At 32.6% G+C, this 26115-nt stretch overlaps 1 protein-coding gene across 1 annotated transcript in view; it reads right to left on the bottom strand.

The window, feature by feature from the left end:
• Positions 1 to 16987, bottom strand: part of LOC128994067 (transient receptor potential cation channel subfamily A member 1-like) — a 40158-nt gene extending 23171 nt beyond the window's left edge. Inside the window, 2 exon segments of the mRNA XM_054418296.1 lie at positions 2986 to 3116; positions 16953 to 16987. Coding sequence (XP_054274271.1) covers positions 2986 to 3078 — 93 coding nt within the window. The 5' untranslated portion in view covers positions 3079 to 3116; positions 16953 to 16987.
• Between the last annotated feature and the right edge of the window lie 9128 nt (positions 16988 to 26115).

Here is a 26115-nt window from a genome sequence, read left to right as displayed (position 1 = left end):
CTCTGAAATGGAGTTATTTGTCATAGACATACTCATATGCCAAATCCTTAAAATAAAAATTCAATAATTAATAACTTATATCATTAACCACAACCAACATCCAAAACTATACACATTTTTTAATACAACATAGATAATTTACACATTGACTGTTTACAATTAACAACATGGGTTCTTCTTCAGGCATTTGACAGTTGGTTGTTTACATTTAAATGTCAAAGCAAATGTAATATTTAATTTCTGACAACAGCTGGAGTTTCAAAACAATATTTGTTTCCCATGTTAATCTTATGGAGAAATACGAAACTTTAAAGGGCCCCAGGGACTCACTCTCTAATTATTTACCTAAAAAGAATGTTTCCTGCACAACTTCACGTTACGCTCTTTCGAATGACACCAAAAACATGTCAATCGGTTCAGTAGTTTCGGAGGAGTAATTGTCACAAAAAACTTGCTTGCGTATTAAATAAGTATTAATAGCACTTTTTTACTGTAATTGCTGATACCGTTTATTTTACTTAATGTTCACTGCAGTAAACAAGTAACAACGTGGAAGTGCATTGACTTGACCGAGTCAATCAGCTGATTGGTGCAGCAATGACTGGTGTGACGGGTAAAGTGGCCTGAGTAGGGAGGGTTATTTGTCAGTCATGTTGAGGTAGAGGTTCGTGTGTTTAGTCTCAGGGGACACGTCAGGCCCTTGAACTGACCGGGTCACTACCACACAGTACATGGTGGCCGAGCTTTACAAAATGAAATTGACATGGGGTATTGGTGGCTGAGCTTCACACTATGAATTCAACATAGGACCAATGCACCTTGTGTAAATAAATTACATGATACAATACACATTATTATGATACAGAGTGCATAATGGCCGGGTATCTTAGATCATGTGTAGGTAGAGTACTATGTGGTGGATCTTTACACAGGGAATTCGACATATGAAATCATCAGATACTGCTTTGAGTATGTACAATACCCGGTGACCAAGCATTACACAAGATTTTTAAAACTGTCAAACACATTTGTATCTACACCAGATTCATTTTTGAAAGAGAGAAACTCCAAACACAAAAATCTGCTTAAATACTTTAAAAAATTGTGTGTATCTGTCTGGGTCCGATCCCACCAATCTAATACCGAGGTGTAATTTTAAGACGCTAGCCGGCTGGAAACACATCCAAAATATCCCAAAATCAAGTACAATTTCCTATTTTGCTCGCTGAAATTACCATACAATAAATACCCATACTTGACACCAGTAAGAAATTAGTACGTTATGTTTTAATCCCGATTAAAATTAACAGAACTAAAGAAATGATGTGTACATTTATTTAACATATCACTAAACTATTCATCCACTGGCCACTTTTGTATAAAACTTTTTCCATCTCAATCCAATCTGAGAAACACTTTTCAGTTGCACTTATTTGTACCCAGAAACAATGGAACAAGTTGAGGCTGCATCGATGTTAACTTACAGCTAAAGGCGAGCACTGGGGATTTGTATCTAATGAAAAACCGAGATGAGGAAACTTTCTACAAGTTTAAACCGGAAACTTGCAGTCCGGATAAGACGTGTAATTAACACAATGCGACAAGATTCTCAGTATCGCGGTTGTTTTGTCTCGTGACCGGATGAATTGTAATGAGCCTTTTGTTGAAATTTCAAAGGTCTTTGTGACGCAACAAATTATTTTAAGGTCCGATGAACGTGAGGTGCGATGTAACCTTTTTTTGCTTAAGTATCTCGGGACATTTAAGTTGTTCTTTTGCCTACGCAGTGATATGATTTTGCGAATGTTCCGTCTGTTATAAAATGCCTATTTAACACTAAAGTTATTTTGGCTTATAACATTTTATCGATATTTTGTATCAATGTTAAGCTCAGAAAAATCATAACCGTATCAGGTATACTCACAGTAGGACACAAAACAAAACAAAAGTGAATAAATAATGGATTTAGCATGATTTGATAATTTACTCAAAGAGTAAAGGTGGACAGCCTATCGGTAAAAATTATTTTGCCAAAAGCTCTGTCTTAGAATTTCTTTACCTATATTATTAAAACTTAGACAATTTTAAACGTACAAAAAATTATCCTTGTTATAGTTTATGTGGCCCATCTAACATAAGCAACAGTTTTTAAGCCAGAGGAAAAAGCTTTAATCGATTTGATCCTGTTGGGTGTGATTGTTTAATGCTTACCTTGACTGTTGGATTGGGCTTTGTGAGCAACCTAAAGTTTATTAAGTGTTATTGTTGCTTAAATTGACTAATTTTACCCAGGACGTTATGTTGGTTGTATTGGATTTATTTTTTTCTGTTTAGTCAGTCTTGGTTTCTTTTCTAGATTATAAAAATTGCTGGTTATTCTTCGTTACCCAGATCATTTACCTTGGCCTGTTAGTAGTTATCGGTTAACTTGATTTTTAATCTGTCTAGTTGGTTGTTGAAGCTTACCTTGATCGTGTTTTTGTTTTATTGTTGTTGTTTATATTACACTTCCTGTTAGAGTATTTCTGTATGTTACTTTACTGTCTCTGTTTGCTTTGTCCTGCTTGTTTTTGTTCGTTGGGACTTTTCGGTCGTTGTCAGCTATCTCGAATGTGTATTTTGTCTTGTCTGTCTTCGATCGTTGCATTGAAAGTTTAAGTTATCATGTTTCCTTTTGTGCTGAGTGTTTATCAATTGTTTACGGTTTTTTCATCTGTTCGTTGTTCCCGGTCTTGAATATTTACTTTGTTCTATTTTGTGTTGTTGCCCAATGTGTATCTAGACTTTTGTCTTGACTTGATGGCCACTGTTTTTTTTTTTTTTTTTTTTTTGTTTTGGCGAACATTGTTTGTCACCTTTACTGTGTCCGGGTTTTCACTGTCGGTAAACGAGACTACTTACCATGTCCTGTTGGTCGCTGGTTTCCTGAACTGTTATTTTTATTGTCTGATATACTATCTTGTTCAATCTGGACTTGTTGCTTACCTTTATCAGTTCCTCCGCGGATAGTTTCCGTATCGTCTGCAGTCCCAGGAACACTTTCCTCCAGTTCCTTATCAGCTGTGAGGGTGCGGACATGGCGGCTCGCGTCAGTTTGCCATGGAGGGGTGAGGAGGCTACAGGCCATACAGAGGTCATATTCACCTTGCGTCGAGGCTAGGTGTCTAAACTTTTGTATTTAAAAATAATTTCAATTTCTTTAGAGAAATTGGCCTAAACTATACAAAACATTTTTGTGGCTTTGTTGGGAATCGAACGTGTTACTCTCAACACCAAAGTCCGAGACTTAGGATAGAAACACATCCGCATATACGAGAGATTGATTAAATCAACGTTGGATAATCGAGATACAGTGTGCGGTTTAATATGACCATTTACTCGATGATAAAAGTATACGATCTTCGATATAGACACAGTGAAGCTATTAATTTTTATGTCACGTAAAAGATCATTGTACTCACAATACATTTTTAACAAATATGTTTTACATTTTCTTGGGGATTGAAAGTGGATTTTAGTTTTTGTTATGAATCAAAGTACCTACTTAATTAAAAGTACCTACCTAGGAAAATAACTCAAAATGTCATAATTTTTAAGAATAAAAGGAAAATTGTTTTATTTGTTGAGTAAAAAGATTAATGGACTATGTTTTCATTCAATTACGTTTAGGAACATTGGGAAGATTTTTAGTAATTTTTCATACAAAATCTTTCTCTTCTTGAATATTTTGTTTGTTTTTATTACTGGAAAATACAATTTTTGTTCGGCCTAAAACATATTTGAAGCCTCAGACGCAAAAGGAATATAACCTCTTCGTATTGGTTAGCTCTGTTTTTATTTTCTCACACCACACCATTAATTCACTCGATGTATTCGATTCACACCATATAAACGAATACCATATACCATACCATAACCATACCATAAACGATGCAATATTCATTCCATCCATGACCATACCATACATACACCGTTCATAGTAGTAGTCAATTTAGTATTTTAAAATTCATATTTAAGTTAAGCAATAAATATCTAGTTTTAACATACATGGTGGTACGTTGAAATCAAACATTAAAAATAGTTTTGGATTTCCAACTGTTAAAATTGTCTTAAAACTTAAAACATACGGGCCAATCTACTATACGCCAGAATTTCATCGAATTAAAGTTAATAATCTGTAATATTGTGCAATATATTCCACACCACCATAAACATCAAAACAATAAAAGGGCGACTAATAAAACACAAATGTATTAAAGCGTAGGCGTAATTACAACAGTCTTTTCCTAGAACGAAAAGCTCATTGAAGATATAGCTTTTAGCGCTGTTAAGTGTTTCATGTTCAAATAAAGCTTTTCATGGTTCGACAAGTCAAGCTTTTAACTGGTTAATTGTTTTACAGAAATGACTACAGTATTGCTGTTCCATTAAGCTTAATTTCATTGTAGTTCATATTAGCTTGTCAATGGAAATCAACATAAATAACAACACAATTAAATGCTATTTTAGGGATTACCTAGAAGCGAGATTTTGTTTTACTTTGCGCTAAATTACTGATGGAAAGTGTGTGGGTTTTGATCGATAATGAGTGAAGATATATGCATTTTAACAATAATAAAGTTTTAGAGTGTCTAGTAATGTTATAGTTGTAATAATAGGTTAGTAATAATCTATTAAACATTGCTTAGCGAAAACTAATGTTTTCTCTCTTTGATTGTAAGACAATACGAAAAGACGTTCTTTTCCTATGTTACATAACTTACATATACAGAGTTTTAAAAACATTTAGACTTTTACTGGAAGCAACGTTTGCACTGAATGAGATTTATGCAAAGAACGTAAATATTTTTATCCTTTCAATTCCAATTGCATAGGAGATATAAATTTACACAGTTCGTCTTGAGACAAATGAAAATCAGCCACAGGAAGTCCATGAAGAAAAAGTAAATATTTATAAGAAAACTATCCCCTATTATTCGGAAAAATATAAAATATCTAAATTTGAAGTATATGGACTACTCATTGGATCAAGAGGAACAATTCCTCATCAAGTCGAGAAATTTTGGAAGAAATTCAATTTGGAAAATCAAGTGCTATTTAAAATCTTTAACAGCCATAAAATTTTCTATTAATATTATAACAAACCACCTATATAACAATTATCATAATTAGGTTTAAACAAACTTGCAAAATTTAATGTAATATTATTCTTTGTTCTACAGCAGACTACAATGTGTAGTAAGATTTCAATTTTTAAAATAAATTTGAATTTATATACAGAGCTAATCCCTGAAAGGTGTTTTTCAAGATAATAATTAATTGATGGGCCACACTGAAGTAATGTGTCATCTAGTTAAAAAAAATCTTATTTTCCTATCCTTAATGATAAACAATTTATATTTATTCAAGCCGGGTAAGCTATATAAGACGACCCAAATATGTAAATTCCTGTAAGTCTGTTGATTATAAATACACAAGAGTGGAAGTAAAATATTCCATTCCATTAATGTTGCAGTCAGATTAAAAATGCTTTGTAACACAAGAACTTTTTATCATGCCAAAGAAAGCAGAGCTTATAAAGGAAAAGCATGACAAAAATACACCTACATTAGTAGCGCTCTCTATGAAATGCTGATCCAAGTAGGTTTCATTTGAAAAGGAAATTAGGTAAGTAATCCATATAATATTCTTTTTACTTCAGTTTCCAAGGTTTTCCCTTTATGTAACCCTTTACGGCTTAAAATAAAAGTCAAGTGACTAGATATTACTTGAAATTATGTAACATGCTTTATAACAGATTTGCAGTTGAGAACTTTGGAATAGTTTCTAACAAGTTTCTCCAATCACTCGTGATTCTAGACTTGTTCAAAGTTTCCCTTACATCTGAACTGAATCTGAACATTTATTAGAAGAGTTAAGCTGTTGGTTAGGGCTGTTCTCAAATACATATAAAGTATTATTCAATAGAAGATAATAGAACAATAGTGTAATTTTTAACCTGCGTTTTCAGTTTTATTGTATCCATGGGATAGTTGCAGATTCGGAAGTCTATAAGCTTCTATTGTTAGTAAAACTAAAAAGTTTTTTCTGATAATGGAAGTTCCTATCCGGATTTGCATGTAATAAAAAAGGACCTTTTAAAATAAATCACAAATTTACTTTAAAATATTCTTCTAAATTAAATACTCTATTTGAGCTTGAGAAAACGCCTTGTTGAGTCTTATTAACAATAAATTCCCAATTACACTAAAGGCAGGGTCCCCAACATACAAGCTTGTTTTATCGATAAACAGTGTCTCACAGTACTTTTAATATTACATAAAAACCCACCCTGTATTTATTAGTTTAGTAGACAAGTGGACCCAAGCCACTAGTTAATAAATTGGTAAAAGTTATTGTCAATTGGAGGACTTGAATTCGAGTCAAAATACAACGCAGGAAGTATATGGTCACCAGTCACGTCATTAAATTAGCATTTTAAAAGAAGATAAATAATATTTTAATTATTTAAAAAAATAATTTGGTAGAAAATTTTTTAGTACCATTTGCTTACCACTGTATACAATTACAGAGTATTTAATTATCCTATGTCTGTACTCAAACGAATATTGTATAAATTGATGAACAAAAGCTCAGTAAATTGAAGTTAATGAAATAAGAATTAATTAAGAGTAACTAGAAAATTGCTTACAAGTTTCTTAATCAATGTTTAAATATTCTCTTACATTCAATTAAGTATACCGAGAAATGCACGCTTCACAACTTGTGCGGTAACTTGATAACTAAGTTTGGATACAATACAAAATACAACTCATTTTCTAGGAAACTGCTTCGCAACACTTTTGGTAATTTAGTTTTACTTTCAAAAACTTAGTGTTCTCTTATATTATCATGTTATCTGTATTTAAATCATGAGGTAAAATAAATATATTCAACCGGCAGAATTTTCAGTAAGTAAATGAGTTTTCATTTAGCCAAGTTTATTACAATTATGAGTTTTTTTAGTTTCCAGTAAGTGATATGATCAAACAAAATAGTTAATTTAAGAAAATGTTCAGTGGGCTTTTATCAAAACATGTATAATTACTTGTCTAAAGTATTTGGATGAATCAACTCTATTAATACACTACCAGAAATCCATTATAAATAGAGTTACTGGTTTGTGAAGTTTAGCTAATGATGGCCCTACTGCCCAAGACATCTTCAACCTCAACAAACTCAACTGCTTGAGATACAAATCATTACATCAGTTTGAATCAGTGTTATTAACTCTTCAAATCTAGACAAACTTAAAAACTAATAAAGCAAATCTTTACTAGAAAGACTCGTCAATGAATACCCTCGTCTTTTTATAGATTTTATTTAAGGAAATAAAAATGCATTTTCGGTTGTGGATTATGTTTGCGTTGATTAAATTATTTGGTTATTATTATTATTTGGTTTACTGATAAATGACAGTGATATTTGAATTTATGCCAATTGTGACACATTTTTGGCATTTCATAAAAATCTAAAGTAACTGCTGTACTGTTATACTTTCTTTATGATGAACAAAACAGTTTTAAGATTTTTTTCTATTTCTTTTTTCGAAACTAATGTGACGCATTTTATGGCCCTGCGTTGAAAATCGTTAACATTCAAATTAGTTTATATCTCAAAATTTTAAGTTTCTCTCAGATACAAAGATTGTGAGGTGAACTCAAAAATCAAAAGCTTAACGTAGAAATAACAATTACGTTAAAGATTATAAGAACCGTTTTAAGACGCAAAATTATTAAAATAATTAATGGGTTATTTAAAGTAATACAATTCAGGTAAGTCGGCAGTTGACAACTCTAAGCACAAAAGCACCATCATCTACAACTTTAAGTACGACTTTAATAAAACTATAAGTACAACAACACTAGAAACAACTGTAAGTAAACCACACAGGGAACGCTTAACTCGGTGCCAATGTCCAAGTTAACTCCTTCAATGCGTACGCTGCAATACTCCTGCAGTATCTGAATTGCCTACCTGTATTCAGAGCGGGGCCGCGACTCAGCTAATAGTGTCAAATCAGTTCACTATTCAACTAGTTTAAATCCCGCAGTTGGTCTGTACTACTCGAATTAAATCCAGAATTGAGAACACAACATATTAATATGTAATGTTTTATCATCTAACTGATTCATTTACCCTTTCATTTTTAAATATCAATTGGAATTTCTGATAGGTTAAAATTTAGATCAATTTAAAGACGCATTGTTTCTCCTGTAACTATTGTTTCATGTAGCCTAAATCCTCTAAAATAGCAATCATTTCCCAAACTTTTCATTGTATCGAGTTAAACACTGATGTTATAAAATTTCAAAATACAATTCAATTTTATCTACATCTTATAAAGAGTAGTTTCTTTTACAACCACAAAATATTTTAAATATACAAAATAATAATTTTATTACTTATGTATCTATAAATGTTATAATTTTGGCAATAACAGACATAAAACCATTTAAAACATTTTGTTGAACTTAATGTTTGTTTAACATTTTAAAACATACCGACATACAATTTAGTAAAATTTATGTCAGTTTCATTAAATATAATTAAAAAGTGTGAAATAAAAAATTAAAAGCAATTTAGCAATTAAATCACGAAAGACTAAAAGTACAATAGTCATGTTCAAAATCCAACATTGAGGAAGCTAGCCTATCCAGTTCTTAATTACTCTTATTTTTTTATTATTTTTAAACATGGTCTAGGCGTAACCAGTCATGAATATATCATACATAAACGTCATTCGTGATATGTGGGATTTGGACCCGGGGCCTCTCGGACAAAAGGTCCGCGTTTGAACCAGTGAACCAGCCGTTCGCCAAGTTCCTAATATTAAATGAATGACACTACACGTACTGTTCAAGGTCTTGAAATATTTTAAGCCAGTGGGAAAATGCCCAAATACTGAAGATAAAATCAAATCTTGGCTAAACTGCCAAGCATAACTCACCCGAGATGAGTGTAGGGTTTGTATTAAAATGTTTGCTTTCGCGAATTTGTGGCCTACACATCCAGTGGCGGTTTAGAGAACTTGGTTTGGAGTTTATATTTGACACAAAAGAGAACTTAGCACCTTAATTAAATTTTAAACAGATAATAAATACTTATAATTTTTTTCATAAATTTAATTGTGGGTGTGAAACACCAACAATTAGAAACTATTTAATACAGACAACTTGTTTAGTCAAATAATAATAATACATCTACTGTACGAAGTTAATCATTGGAATGGACACACTTTTGTTTTGTGTGATTTGACGACATCGGAATTTTTTTATGACAACGGTCCAAAATGGTTTTGTTACTGCCTAACGTCGACCTTTTGCTAACAACTCCAAATACAGTGACATTAATAGATAGACCAATGACTAGAAGCATCCAGGTCAAGATCTATCTCACTTGGATTTGAACCAGTAACATAAACTAACCTAACCAACCAAACATGCTGATTATATAAAAAAATATATAAAATAATAATCGAATGAAGGTTACTAATCGAAAAAATAGTTCTGTTCATAAAATAAAATTATAAATGCCTTGAATTCAATTTTAGAATTTATTAATTATAAAATTAAACCTTCATAACCTAACCAAACCAACCAAACTTGCTGATAATGAAAAATCGAACGAGGTTTACTAATAGAAAAAAAATAGTTCTAAAATTATAATAGCTCAGATTGAATTTTATAATGTTTTAATTAACAAATTAAACTGTCATAACCTAACCAAACTTGCTGATGATGCAAAAATCTTAGACAAAAAGTTAGTGCTACCGAGAGGATTCGAACCTGGTACCTTCAGATCCTCAGCCCGGCACGTTAACCATTAGACCACCGAGGCCGGTGACTAAAAACCGTATCGTTGCGGTAATGGTGTTCCCTCAGCCAATAGAATGCTTTGCTTCCCCCACTCCGCAGTGCCAGGGGACAACATCGTGATGATTTAGCGAAGGTTTAGACTCTAGTAACTTACTGACTGTTTACAATTAACATATGTTCTTCTTCTCACTTTTAATTTCTGACAACAGCTGGAGTTTCATAACAATTTTTGTTTCCCATGTTAATCTTATGGAGAAATACAAAACTTTGGCAGCAGGAAAAAGCCTCCCATCTGGGAAACCACTATACCTTAAGGTATAGTGGTTTCTCAGGCAAGAAGAACGTTCTCTTAGTTGGAGATATCTCTTCACTAAAAGCTACATGGCAAGAATTGTAATGAAACGCACGTATGAATAATAAATATTGTAAACAAACTGTCAAGTGTTCCTCCAATTCATGTCGAAAAACAAAATACACCATAACAAACAAATAAACAAGGCTATATAAAATGTGTTCTGTCAAAGAAAGTATACATTTAATAATGTAAAAAAAAACAATCTTCGTGTGCAAATCGTTTTTAAAAGCTTTAATCTATTGCAAATTTTGCCAATTTCTTGGTCAGTTCATAATAATAATTATTCACGAAGTTTTCAGTGCAACTGTTGTAAAAGACGAAAATATTGTTATAGTTTTACACCACAGCTTCCAAGAATTTCATCAATTTTTATGCTAATTGTGTTAAAGAAATAAGTTTGACGAATTCAAAGTGGTAAACTTTATTGAAAAAAATTACTCATGCTATTTTGTCCAGCAATAGTACATTGCACGAATACTTGAACAGAACAATGTGATAGACATTCTCTGGTTGATATCCTCTCAAAAGACACGTATTTTATTGTAACGTTCGACACACAACTGGAGCTTTGTATATCTAGTGAATATTTTACTAACAAACTATACACACCAGGCGGTATGTTTCACAAGATTAAACAATTTTTTTACCAAGGTACAAATACAGAATACATAATTTCATATATAGATAGTTTCAATAATTTCGTCGAAAAAAACCTTTATCGTCAAATTAATGAATTGCCTTGTTTTTGAAAAAGGTTGTATTTACTTTTAACTAAGTATTTACCGGTACTTATGAAAAACTATCCACAATTTGATCATCAAAATTACCAAACCTTCAAATTCGTACTGTTAAAAAATGTCAATTACCTAATAAACACGTGTCGTATTTAAAACATTTAAGTCATTAGACGAAATAAAGTAAACATTTGATTTGACCCAAAAATCGTCTCAACTGCAGAAAGAGTCGTCAGTCTGTTTGGGACCGAGCCAATTGGCTTAGATTTTTACTCGTGCGTTTGGACGATTTTCTGAGACCTAAAAAAAGGTTGTCCAATTTTAAATACTTAAAAATCTTTATACGCTAAACTTTTAATATTTAGGTGCATAAACTATGTCAAATTGGAGTCACTTAAGGATCACTGCTGTATCCAGGGGCCATTTTTGTAATGGACTGATTTTTTTTATAAAAGGTTGAAGATAGAGGTAATTACAGGAAAGGATTTTGGTCCGGTCCCTCAGAACAAATCATAAAAATGCCATCAGTATAGATAGACACAGTTTCGTTTCAGTCAGTAATGTACTTGAAAATGTATTTGTTATGCACAGGAAACAAACTAAATGAACTAGTCCTACTCGATACTGAATTTGTCTACATTTTCTCTTTTATTATATCAAATTGTATTGCATTACATAGATGCATGATAGCTATCATCACAATACGAATCACAATACAATACGAATGTGAACAGTCTCAAATCGTTTGGAAAACCAATTCCAATCAAGGTTCGATTTGCTTAAACCGCATTCCTATACCATCATCCTCTAATAGACTATGAACAAAAAGAAACATACTTTTGTCCCTTCCATTTCTTTACATGATTTTACCAGCACAAAAATTAAAATTTTAAAATTTTTTAGGTCATGTTTTACTCAGAAACTCTCAATTCAATTCTGTATCACTGCTCTTTAAATATAAAATACATATTTGTATATTTACACTAAATATTGAACCCACCAAATATTTTACCTAGGTATTTGGTTAACTTGTTTGTTCCTAAACTAAACTAAATGTTTAAATATAATTATTTTAATTTTAGATAATATACTATTAAATCATATAAAAGGTTGATTTGCTTATAGAGACTTCCACAACAGTGCAATATTCCCTAGGTATTAAATCTGTATGTTTATAATGATTTTTAACAAGATAACATTTTTTATATATTTAAAACCATAACCTTAAATGTATGGATTTTAGTTGTGTACGTAAACGTATTTTAGGTAATCTCAATTCCCACAGCAATTCCAGTGTATTTATCGAGTAGTACTCGCTCTAGGCTACCCAATAGTTACACAATATATATTTGTTTTCGTTGTTGAACCACTTTTGATTATTTGAATAGGTTTATTATATCAGGTGCTATCTAAATTTAATACGTTTGTTTGTTTTTATGATCTGTACGTAGAATACATTAAATCTAATATACTGGTTAGTTTCTAAACGGCTGCATATATTCAAACGAGCTTCAGTACACGTTAGAAGGGTAATGCAAAGCACTTTTTGGTGGTATTTTGAAAATCAATCCCCCAACCCCTTATAGGCTGGGGGCGAATTAAAAGTTTTAAATCGCAACCCCTATCAAGTAGCACATAATTTTAAAGAGCTTTAAAAAGGAAATTAATGCCGCAAACTGACTTTGATATGACGAATTTTCAAAAAGATTATGGCAAGCTATGTTAGACGTTAATTTAACTGGAACTTTACATTCCACCACTTTTTTTTTCTTGGCTGTAACTTTTTAAATAACCTTCAGTGAATGACCAGGGTTACACACTTTTTAACATGATTTTAAATTTCACCACCCACCCCGAAATAGGAGTTGCTGGTTAAAAAAAATACCAAACCCGTATTTTTGGGGGTGGGTGATGAAATTCAAAATTATGTTAAAAAGTTGTATTTAATATAATAAATATAAAAGTAATAGTATGTTTGTTTATTATATCTTCTGTACTTGAACTTAATTTGTTTGTTCATGTAAATAGTATAGGATACGTAAATGTAATAGGATTGATAGGTTAGCATCATAGAGTTTTATAGTTAATTATTTGCAACCCTTCTCCTATATTATCTACGATATCTCTATGAAAAGTAATGTGAACTGAGACAGAAATACATTTTCAAATCACCTACACGGTAGAATATTACCTTGACATCTTATTGGCTTCTCTTAGATGGGACTTCGATAACAGTCATGTCACACTCCAAATGTATGTTCGATAATATTTAACGCTGCCATGCCTTCTGACATTTTACTGAGTTTATTATACAGCACTGACACTTTTGAGAGTAGAAAATAATCGCAGCAGTTTATAACTTTATAACTTTATTTAGGTGATTTAATTTTTCAAAATGTTGTCATTAAAAACGTTACTGAATTTTCATTTTTAGTTTGGCTTTTTTTATAAACGTTACACATGCAATGCAATATTTTCATCGTATTATAGTGATAAAAATAATTATTTAAATATCTAACGGGGTACGTAGTCATAAACCTACCCTGCATCACCATTTGATTGTATATAGTTTGTAAGTAAGAAAATATACTTAGTAAAAACACTTGCTAGATAGTTATGAAAAATCATTTTGTGAGTTTTTCCCATGCATATTCGTCTTAAATAAATGAAAATTTATTCATCTTGGGTAGAAGAATGACTGAAGTAAGTTTTCAATTAATGGATGGACCCTACTCCAGTATGGCCCTGCAATTAATATCCCTGGAAATGTTTTGCGGGTAAAATTCTCTTGGATCCGTGCCACGGCTCTGCGCACTCAAATGCGTTATGTGTCTACTCCAGTAAACACGGAGAGTTTAATTTTGTACTTTCGTTTCTGTAATTTAATATGTAAAGATTTGACAAAGTTGCCTGGAAAATTTTACAAGGAACATGTGTGTAGTTAATATTCGATAACTATTTGTCTAAGGGTCTATTTTTTTGGGGGCCAGGGGGCTGACCTACATATTCCTTTAAATTTTTCAAGGGTATGTTTGAAAATAGATGTTCCTGAAACTAAAATGCAAAAAATTGGAGTTCAGGGTATTACTTCTTTTTGTGTAAACTTAACTGCCCTCCTAAGTAAGAAAATTATTTAACTCCTTTGATTCATCAGCTATATAATGGTTTTTAGAGAAGTGATTTATCCAATAGTATAGTATAACTCGTCACTAGAACGTGAAGTGACTCTATTCGACCCGAGATCAGTACGTAAAATGAGCGAGGGTTGATAAGACACCTTTTGCTAGTGTGATAAACGATATTTTTCATTTTATTACACAATACTTTAAGCAAAATAAGCTACAAAACCAAAATAATTTTCATGTAAAGATAACCTTTTCAAACATTAGAATTATAATACAGCGTTTATGTGTATATATATACTGTATGTATATAAATGTATATATAGTATACATATAGTAAATATATAGTAAGAATTGCTTGAAGGACACGGTTTGGCTAATTGGCTCGGTTCCACAATAACTAAGTGACCCAGAACAAAACGCATCCGTCCTCATTAGTAATTGAGATGTCAAAAATAAAATTCTGTTCAAACTGCAGACAAAACTCGTGAGTGGTGATTTTTTGAAAAGTTCAACATGACACTCTTAAACCAATTTAGTAAACTTAATACACTACTATATTTATGTTCAAGTCACTAACCACCTAAGTGTGGGTTGCATCAAATTCTATCGATAAGATTTTGTTTTGGGATGACGGACGGAAGTTGAAGGTGAGTCAGCACGGTCAGCAAGCTACAGTTTTCTTAAAACTGTTTTCGCGTTCTATTTTGTATTGTGTTGTGGGGAAATCATAATTTTTTTTTTTAAATCCAATTTTGAAACTAGTTTGATTAATTTTGGACATTTGGCTAGTCATTTTTAAGTGGGTCGTGAAAAATTATTTTTTTTTCTATCTTTGTAGTTGTAGTAAATTTTCAACAAACAAAATCCCCTGGGTGCTTTGTTTGTGTTCCTGCTCTTTTATGCAGAAACCACAACAACAAATTTATTTGTCCAGCTCACTAACCCATTCGGTGTGTTTACTCTGTCCCCACTTTTAACACTGTATTAGAATTATTTATGCGATATTTTTCTGCATTTTTCCTATAACTTTTTTAAAAACTGTTTTCTAATTGGCCATCAGACATCAACAGTAAAGAGATATTTCAATCAAATACTGATTTACAGTTACCATATTGTATTCCATTGTTTTTGAAATAACATTCTTTTTATGTTTAATTTGGCTGCAAGTAATTTTTACAGTTTTAAAATAAGTGAAAATGTAATTTGTAAGGATAAGATGTTGTCGTAAGTTACTATTGTCACGTCAATGTGAGTAATCTTAAAATAAACTAATACAGTAAAAATGTAAAATAGGTACAGTTTAAGTCAAGTACCGTTGCTATAAATTTCAAGCGATATAAGTCAAGTCGTATCCATAAATTATGGACCTGACGTCCATTCACTATTCCCTTTAATTAATCCTTTATCGAAATTTTACTTAAATTTTGTTAACGTACCATATAAGTATTTGCAATAAAAAAAAAATACTATTTGAAAATGAAGGGGATTGCACTTGAAAACGGGTTGACTATAATCCATAAAACAAATGGACTTTCTAATTAACCTTTAAATAAGGGTACATCAGAGTTTCTTAAGCAACATTCGAGATTTATTCACCGTCAAATAGCACATGCAATATGTCGTGTTAAAATTTACAATCTTGTTAAAATTCTTTACATACAGTATCATTAAAATACTTAGAGAATTTTTAATCGGACATAAAATTTGAATTTAATGAATAGCAAGCAGCCAATTTAAATAAATCTGAACGTAAACTTATTTTTATAAGTTGATTGAATTGAGAAATAAATCGGTGATGCTGACATAAACACAGACTAAAACTCGCTGATAAGCCTCTCCTACACTTGACAATCTCATATCTGATTGTAACTGTGATTAATTTCGAAATTTTGTATTAATAACTTTACACAATCAAATATAATGACAACACATCACTAACGCATTGTGTTTTAAGTTAAGATTGTGGTCGCTTTTATTTAAATCTAAATTTAAAACCTCAACATAAGTTATTGTTGTACAAAATGTCCGAGATAATTCAAAGCACGCAGACTTGCCTTTGGTAGTTGAAGTTTTCAGAGCGAAAGACTAGAATTATAAAACAAGAATACTGTATATTTCTTACAAACGTTTTACTGTATCGTTAGATTCAAATCAAACTTTCTCCATAAATAAATGAAATCTTAAATTGTTTATCGTTCAAACTTTTAACGCAGACACAATCAATGTTTGCTAAAGTAATAAAAATCATGACACATTCGCAAACTAATTACCGCAATGGATTTCTCTTTCTGACACTCATTACTGAAATTTAATTAAAATAAATTTTGCCATATAAAATCTATGTAATCTACATACAAATATTTTACAAAATATCACTACCTTCAACGTTTTATGATTCTTTTATGCATTCTAATAGTTTTTGACAAATAAATCGATAAATCGACAGATAAATCGAATCCCGCTATTTTAATTAGCTCAAAATAACTACTGTACTTGTTTTTAAAACTATCAATTTTTATAACCTTGACTCTTAAATAGTTTTCAAGTTTATAGGCCTACCAAGCAAATTTTCCAAAAAAAAATGGAATTTCTCCTCAAATTAACGGAAACTTAGTAACTAATTCGAGACTAAAACAATCAAAATATTTTTTTAAAGCAATAAATGTCAAATATATACTTCTTAATGTCACTTATTGTACAAATTTATCTATATTTACAAAACTACACTAAACTATTATAATCGTTTTACTATTTTTAATACTATTTAAACTCATTTCAAACCACATCCAACAGCTCGATCACACTATTCACGTACACAGCACTCATCACATCCCATGGTGTATGGTATGGTTATGGTGTTTCTATGGTGTGGTTGGTATACCTGGTGGCGAAGCGCGTGGACCAATGTAGTATACAGATTCCACCATGACACTCGACTGACCAGATTTCCCGCCATCGCGCGCTTATATCCCGCCCGTTGCTAGGCAACCCCACGTGGCCAGCGTGATTCTACTATTCTACCCATCTACTTTAGTGATTACCAATTTGCTTGGATATCACGCAAAGTAATACTCGAAAGGGGTTTAATCTCATCAAGGGATGAATTAAAGATTGCCAATCTTTAAGTGGAGCTGCAAATTTTCTATGTCAAGTAAAATTAAAAATACCCCCCAGCAATGCAAACTTGCAAGACAAGCGAATTTTCATTTGTCAGATTAGACTTAACTGTAATGTTGGATTTATTCCCTTTTCAAATAACATTAGATTTAAAAAGTACGTAGGTTTGCTGCTACGGGTAAGGAATAATGTGTGTTTTTCAGTGAAATGACAATATATTAGTTAATAGTACTGTATACAATAAATAAATTGCCTAATTGAATCAAAAGATATCCATAAACAAGCAAACTGCAGCAGATTATTTATCCCCCAAAAAAATAACGTGTAAATTTATATTTAAAGTTTTTAGAATTTTCTCCATTCTTCTCCATACCCACATATATTTTGAGGGTCAAAGTGGACAGATTAATATTTTTACCAATAAACTTCCCATACAACACGACCGATCATAATGGTAAATGAATTCATTTTAATGAACATTGGTTTACACGTTTGAACATTTTATAAAAATCGAATGATTTTTCCTTGTGCTAACGTGCTAATGGACATCCACACCTAACGTATATATATAACGTATATATATATATATATGTAAATCTTACGGATGCTGTGATGTTGATGGCCTCTGGATGCATAAAAACGAAAAAGTAAATCAAATACGTGTACTTGTTTATTTATTTGTTCGAGCTACGAAACATACGTATTTTCTCGTGACATTTTTCCTATGCCAGTGGCATTTCAATTAAAGCCAACGTGAGCACAGAAAACATACTACTATTACCTGGCAGTATGTAGGTAATAGTTAATAGTAGTATGTTTTCTGTAACGTAGGATAAAACACTTTTAAGGGAAAGCGGTCCTTAACCATTGAAGGTTTGTAGGTGTGCCGGGAATTGAACCCGTCCCTCCCGCACCGAAGTCTATTGTATACTTTGGAGTATATTCAACTTAAACAATTTCATTGATTGAAAGTTGTATTGATGTAAATTTAACTCATATGTAAATAAATCTATTGCGTACAATTAACTGTATATTTATTTATATTTACTTTGTTTTAAACAGATTTATGGGAGTCAAAACAATGTCTATCCATTGTTTTACATACTATTTTTTTTTTTTATTCTCAGCTAAATATTGTACAGTTTTTTGGGCAGCGGTTGTCTACCAAACAAGATAATTTATCGTGCAAAAATACTTCTTGATCGATGATTTCCGTGTATTTTTTACGCAATCCCCATGTAATCACTTTATACATAATCAAACATTACTTAATCATATTTATATACGTTATGAGTAAATATTCCTGAACGTTCTACCTGGTACCTACACTATCACTCAATAAGGGGTGGTAATGCATCCTAGCGGAAAATCCTAGAACTATCTCCACATCATCCAATCGGAAAAGCGTAAGTAATAATGTAATATTGTTAATTTATACTGTAGTTTTTCACCTTTAATTGCACAATTAAGTATGTATGCATACACAATTTAGGATGTAATAGTTTTTTTTTTATAACTTTTAATTATTCAATCAATTAAGACATCAATAGATACTTGGGTGCGTATTTTAAGCCTAATATGAATGCAAAGTGAATGTAGAATGGAGTCAGATGAATTGTAGCGTTTTAAATTATTAAAATCAGATTTTTCTCGGGCAGGATAAAGGAAGGTTAGGTTTGGTGTTGATCCTTTCTTCTGTCCTTTCTCAGGATCGAACCGGCGACCTTCTGATTATAAACATTGTACCTCTTTATCATTAATCTCCGCGAAAGCGCTTTATCATTTGACAGTCACTTAGCAACGTCCAGTTTTACAAATCCTATCGTAGTTAAGAATTTTCAACAGTGAACCCTACAATTTACAATACTAAGACACCTTTAAAACATCTTGTAATATTTGGTTTTAATATTTAACGTTAGACTAATTAATTTACTTTTAGCCACATAAGTAACGCAAAATAAAATATATTTACACCTTCACGTAGCTCCATGTACACTTAGCTATACTCACTATACTAGCCAGATATGTATCGTAGTTACCAGTAAGGCCTACCATACACGTTCCGTCCCGGACTGAAGGCAGAGCCTTGAGACCGGAACTGCACAGTTTGGCCGGAGTCGTGACCTCCCCACACACGCTCAGTCCGGAACTGCACAGTTTGGCAGGAGTCGTCTTGCCTCCTCTTGGTCTAATAGGAAGTTAAGCTCCCTGAAGTACCACTTTTGTGAAGATTTTACTTTTTAACTCTTTTCTAAATGCACTCCGTAAGTTGTTTATTTTTTCACCACAGTGTCCTTTGTTCTTTTTGTGTCAGATTTGTTCAGAAATCTAATAATTCTTTATAAGCTGCTTCCCTCATGTACCTGTTGTGGCATTCTTTGCTTATTGAAGTAAAAAAATCACGTGCACATGCGATAAAGCTGAAAATGTGGTGGGAGGGGGGAAGCAGCACTGTCTTGGACTGCGGGATTCGCCATACACGTTCAAATCGGCCTCAAGGCTGGGCCTGGACGGATGTGATTCACATCCGGCCGTCCGGCCAACGATCTGCCTGAAGGAATCGACATACACGTTCAGTTTTTCCTTCAGTCCAGGACTGTACAGTCCGGGACTGAAGGAAAACCGGAACGTGTATGGTAGGCCTAACCAGTTACAACCGTTACAACCCAGTTTAATTGTTGCAAAGACAACAACAGTTTCCGCTCGCCGCTTATCTGTTCGCCTTGTGCGTCAATTATTAACGCGACAGTTAATCACTATTAAGACCGGTCCTTGGAAGTTTTGGGTCTGTCAAGTTGGTTAAGTTGTAGTTACCAACTCACTACCGAGGTCCAAATTTCAAATGTAATTGTTTAAATTGTTTAGGTTTTATTTACTCTATATTAAACGGTTAAACGGTTTGCCGTAAGCTCAATATGAATGTACAAGAGTTTTTGGGTTTCACGAGTTATTAAAGTTCGTAATGGATATTCGTCTTTCAAATATTCTTTACGGAATCAAAAATGTTCGATAACTACAGACAAGTTTATAAGTTATCTCTTATAAGTATATAAGTTTATCTCAGATAACTCAGATAACTACACAACGTAATTTCTATTTACCAAGATCTTAGACACAATGGAACTAAATGAGATCATATATTTTGTTCAGTGGTTTAAACAATGAAGAGCAGACAACAATGAACGTAATCTATCTTGAGTCACAAGAGTGTCTAATGTTCACTCATCACAATGTGTGAACAAGAAGGCATTAGAAATAAGGAAACGTATGGTTTTGGTGGCATGACAAAACAAGCATAGCACTCACGTAGACCCTATTCAAATTTAAACTTGTGTTCGATTACTTAATATTTTAAGTAGCCTTTGCCTCTATTTCGCAAAAATTAAATGTTATTCACTTACATTTTTGGTAGTCCTAACGGTGTAAAAGTTATTGAATTATCATGCTGTACATGTTTTGAACTTACCACGGTTCCATCACCAGCGTAGAGAATGGACTTTTGTTAAAATCACATTGTTCAGTGTGTGTCAAGTCCACAAACCCAGTTATATGATGACATAGTAATTTTATTACCACTATCGTGAATTGCGATTATCAGTTGAGATGGGGCTAAAAATGGGGGTTTTTTACTAAAAAAGTAGATGAGCTTAGAAACAAGTTAAACTCCTTGAGTAGCTGTTTTACTGCCTAAACCAGCTGTTTCTTTAGGTAAGGCATTTATCAAGTGATGATGGACAGATGGGTCTAGTTTAGAGCCATCTTGAGTGGTTATCGTTCTTGCCTAAGTAGGTTTCTAAATATTACTATAGTAGTAAAATTCGAGTGTCATTGTCAATATGATAACTCCTAATTGTAAAATAAACACACACAATGAAAGGTACTCACCCTCAGTATGCGGTAAGGACTGTCTGTCAGCAGGCAGACTTCACCCTCCACCCGGCCCAACCCCTGAGGCAGGAGAGGGACGACCGCCTTCTCGTCGACCATGATGTGCATCTCCGTGGAGTTGCCAGGGGACTTGCCTTGAGCGGTCCAGGCAGCCTTGCATTCGCACTGGAACAGGTTATCGCATTCAAGCTAAACGCCAGGAGCATTTTATTAAAAGCACAATGATCAAGTTGGGTCCAGTTTCTAACCAATAAGCTACTAGCCATTTTCAGGATTGACTCGGCAACCTGTTGATAACCAGACGAGTACTATGAATAACCACTCAGCCTATTCAGGGTGTTCAAAAAAGGTGGGGATATAATTTACGTATTGATACCTTGGGTCAAAATAAAGAGGAAATGAAGAATAATATTTTTTCTAAAATCACTTCATTAACCAGATATCCGCCATTTTGTATTTTTTTAATAAAATTTTTTATCTTTTTAACCAATCTTTATGAAAATTGATATGAATATTAAGGTTGAAGAGACCCATGATAGAAAAAAAATCATCTTGATTCAACTTAAAATTTCAAAATGGCGACCGTTTCAATTTTATTAAAAGATTTAGGAACACTTTTATTTAGCATTTTTAATTCCCTATCAAACGATACCAAGTTCAAAAAGATCGTGTAAGAAATAGCTGAAATATTACGATTTTTAGTTGTAAAATGGGGTAGAATAAGGCTAGTCAGGTTTGCCCCATTTTACAACTAAAAATCGTAATATTTCGGCTATTTATTATTAGATATTTTTGAGCTTAGTATCGTTTGATAAGAAATTTAAAATGATAAATATAAGTGTTTTGAAATATTTTCATAAAATCTGCCGTTTTTGAGTAATTTAAGTTTAAAAATTAAGCCATTTTGAAATTTTAAGTTGAATCAAGATGATTTTTTTCTTACATGGGTCAACATTTTTTCTACCTTAACATACATACTAAGATTCATAAAGATCGGTTGAAAAATTATAAAGATAAAAAATTTTATTTAAGAAATATAAAATGGCAGATAACCGGTTAACAAAGCGATTTTGCAAAAAAATGTTATTCTTGATTTTCTCTTTATTTTAATCCAAGGAATCACTTCGTAAATTTCGTTCCCACCTTTTTTTTAACACCCTGTATTTTTTCAGGAATCTAAACTTGTATTAAAGGTAAATATAACGGATGCCCACTCCTTCATTATAATACCAATGTCCAATGGATGAGAGACTTCATGCTCTAAACACATGTTCTCACCTGAGGACGGGATAAAAAATCAAATTTCGAAACGTATTACCATTGACTATTGGTTACAGAAGGTATTACTAATCTCGATGGAAAATTGTCGCCATAATCCCCCAAACTGCATTAAAAGACATATATTTCTAGAAATCTGTTTACTTATTACCTGATCACTCTGACAAGTTCTGCAGACTCTACGGTCTGAGTGTAGCCAACCAAGAACATGAGCGCTGCATAGCCATCTCTTGTTGGTCGGCATCCTGTAAAATACAGTTCATTCGTCGGTTAATTGTATTTTATAGTTTCAAAAAGTAACCATTAAAATAAACTACCTTGGTTGTCTAAGGTATTGCGAAGCTATTCTATAATCCAATTGGCATATTACACCTCCGCTATTTATGTTTGTCATATTATTGTATCTATCTCAGACAATGGCATTAATTTTCTCGTTTTTGTTAGTAATTGTCCAAACCTTCTTCTTGCTACTTAACGTTGACATCTGTTAGAAAGCATCATTACAATAATTGATAGGGTACCGGTAGCCCAATTACAAATGACATCTAAGTCTAAAAACGAAGGCGTTTGGAATCTAACTATTGACTTTTATACTCGAAGGCGAGTGGTATATCCACTTTTTTACTCAGACTATTTTGCTATTCATATTCTGGCTAAGAATCTAGCTTCTCCACTCCGATTTGACTTTAAACTAAGTTCAGTACATAGTTGGCCTATTATAGCAAGATACATTATTTTTATGTTAATAGAGTTTTTAATTTAGCGATCAAACTTTGTTGATTAAAGGTGCACACAGAAGCTCATGTCAGAGGTGCTCTTATAAACGTTAAATGATCACTAAAAGCATCACAACAAGTGCCTGTGGGACCTGATAATTAAATTTTGAAGGGTTTCCTATGTTGCTGCAATAAAATGAGAATAATCACCTTAAATGTTCATAAGCTTCCTGCAAAATTACTTCTTATTGTTTACTAATTACTTTAGACATAGTTTTTTTTTTTTAGGGACAAAAGAGTTAATACACATTTTTTTTGAGTGAGCGTAGCGAACGAACTTCAACCAGGACGTGATTGAGCGATGCGAACGAGATCATCTTGAAAATTAAACGTAACGGTACTTTCTTTCCATCGGTCTGTCTTAGGGGAAACCTATAACTTAGGCGATACGAAGTTCGCCGGGTCAGCTAGTTGTCTATAATAAACATAAAATTTTTATATGATGACTTTTTTTAATCTTAATTTTTCTTTTGCGAAGAAATCTTTAAAAGAAAAAGTAATATTACATAACCCATTTTGCCTCGGAAACGAGCTTTAAAGCCAATTGATATTTGCAATTTTAGCACAGGTCTATATTGTAGTATATTTTTTATTTATATTTTGTTAATATTAGGCTTCCACTAAGTTGTAAGTTCTATGTTATGTTGTATAACTATGACTGTAAGTTGTTGGTTTACAAGGGCCGCATGATGATGTTTACAGTGAAGGGGTTAACGCCCACTATCACTTACGTCGCTGCGCCTTAATTTGGGAAAATTTGTGTTATAAAACTTTGCATCTTACGATATCCTTTGGTGTGTAGTCCCTTCGTAAAAATTAACTTTATTTAACTCAATTATCTTTATTTCTTTAGTTGTCTCGAATCTCTAGTCACCGTATTTCCACACTTCTTTAAGATATTAAATTAAACTTTATATTTGTTTCACTGATATTCAAATATATTTTTTTCGAACTACAACCACTAACATTTTTAGTAAGGATTTAGTCATCGTTATATTAAGGTGGAAGTTCAGATGACTATTATGTTATATTTATCACAGATTATGGTGGAAGTTTAATGGATAGATTGTAATTACGCAAAAGATATATTTAGCAGAGCCCTTTATCGAAATACTGCACGTTAACTGTAACATAACATTTCTTTGTCTTGAACCTAAATGATTTTACGTAGTTGACATGCATTTGACAACATTTTTATTGTTCAGCTTATTTCTTATAAATAAAAAAACATTCTTAATCCTGTTCAAAATATTTAAAATGTTGATTTAAATAATGTTTTTCAATAAAATGAACTAACTTACTTAAAGTAGTTCAACTAATATTAATTTTTAATCTTATTGGAATTTCTCAAAACTAATATGTTTTAATGGTGATGATTTATTATTGAATAACTAGCTGACCCGGCGAACTTCGTATCGCCTAAGTTATAGGTTTCCCCTAAGACAGACCGATGGAAAACCCGGCAGACGTTGTCTGTTGTCTTGCCTTTGACTATTTTTAATTTAAGTACCGTTACGTTTAATTTTCAAGATGATCTCGTTCGCATCGCTCAACCACGTCCTGGTTGAAGTTCGTTCGCTACGCTCACTCACCTTTGGGTTGGAGCTCGTTCGCTACGCTCACTCACCTTTAGGTTGGAGCTCGTTCGCTGCGCTCACTTGCCTTCAGGTTAGATGTTCGCATCGCTCAATCACGTCCTGGTTGAAGTTCGTTCGCTACGCTCACTCACCTTTGGGTTGGAGCTCGTTCGCTACGCTCACTCACCTTTAGGTTGGAGCTCGTTCGCTGCGCTCACTTGCCTTCAGGTTAGCTCGTTCGCTACGCTAACTCGCTTCCAGGTTGAAGTTCGTTCGCTACGCTCACTCACCTTTTGGTTGCAAATTAGCTGTTGTCATAAAATGTAAAAGAAATAATAGTGCTGCACCCTGTTGGTAATCCTTGTAACTTTAATGCTATTGAACATCATAGAACAGAACCAACTTGTTTAATTGAAACAGCTGTTAAGATTCATTAATTCCATTTCTCATAAGGTTAACATGGGAAACTCCAGAGCCACTGGGGCGGAGCCCTTTTAAGAATTTCGAAACGGGAAATAGTTTACTTCCTATTCGCATACCTACAGAATTTACACACCAAATTTCATAACGATCGGTGAAGTCGTTCCGGAGGAGTTTGCAGACAAACACTGTGACACGAGAATTTTATATATTAGATTTATCTGATTAAGTTCACAATGACATATTTCAAGTTGACAGTAAGACTTGCATTTACAATGACAACACTACGGAAACGTGTAGGGTACTTTAAACGCGGAAAATACATTTTAGAGAAAGAAATTCAATCCTTATGGATTCAGGCAACCTTCAGAACCAACGCGGATTAGTAAACAAACAACATAATTGGTAAATCAATTAGCTGATAAAGATCTATTATTAACCATTAAACATTAATTGCCCATTGGCAGAAATTACATGAGCAATAATAGAGTTTGTTGTGGGGCACAAAAATAAATGTAGTTAGTTTATCTAAGTATGACTTCCACCATATAATGATGACTTAGCCCTTACTATAAGGTAACTTAGTCATCGTTAAATGTATGCCCTTATTCGATTGTCTTTAATAAATTGACAAAGACTTTGATAAATTGTTCTAAATGCATGTGGATTCTTTTGAATTTTCCCTGACTCTCTTAAGTCCCTCGTGGTTTCAATGTTACCAATTAGATTGTAATAATTATTTTACTGTTTAGACTCTGTGAACATTAACTTATTAGTAAGGTGATAATATTGTTTACACATTTGCATACAACTGTTTTACTCTACCATATCTCGTAAGTGATTGACAAAAATCAAATATTAGTAACATTTAGAGTAAAATTATTTATACTATTACGTGCTGCTATACCCGTGATTCACAAAGTAAGAGGAGGACGTGAAAAAGAATAATGCGGTTATTTAGATGATTATTAAATATTGAGAACATCCA

This window comes from Macrosteles quadrilineatus, unplaced genomic scaffold, assembly GCF_028750875.1.
Source record: "Macrosteles quadrilineatus isolate MER2022 unplaced genomic scaffold, UCM_ALF_1.0 Scaffold_5__1_contigs__length_97177068, whole genome shotgun sequence".
NCBI classification, from domain to species: domain Eukaryota; kingdom Metazoa; phylum Arthropoda; class Insecta; order Hemiptera; family Cicadellidae; genus Macrosteles; species Macrosteles quadrilineatus.
The sequence above is the reverse complement of the archived record's forward strand: the minus strand, read 5'-3'. Positions and strand labels throughout refer to the sequence as shown.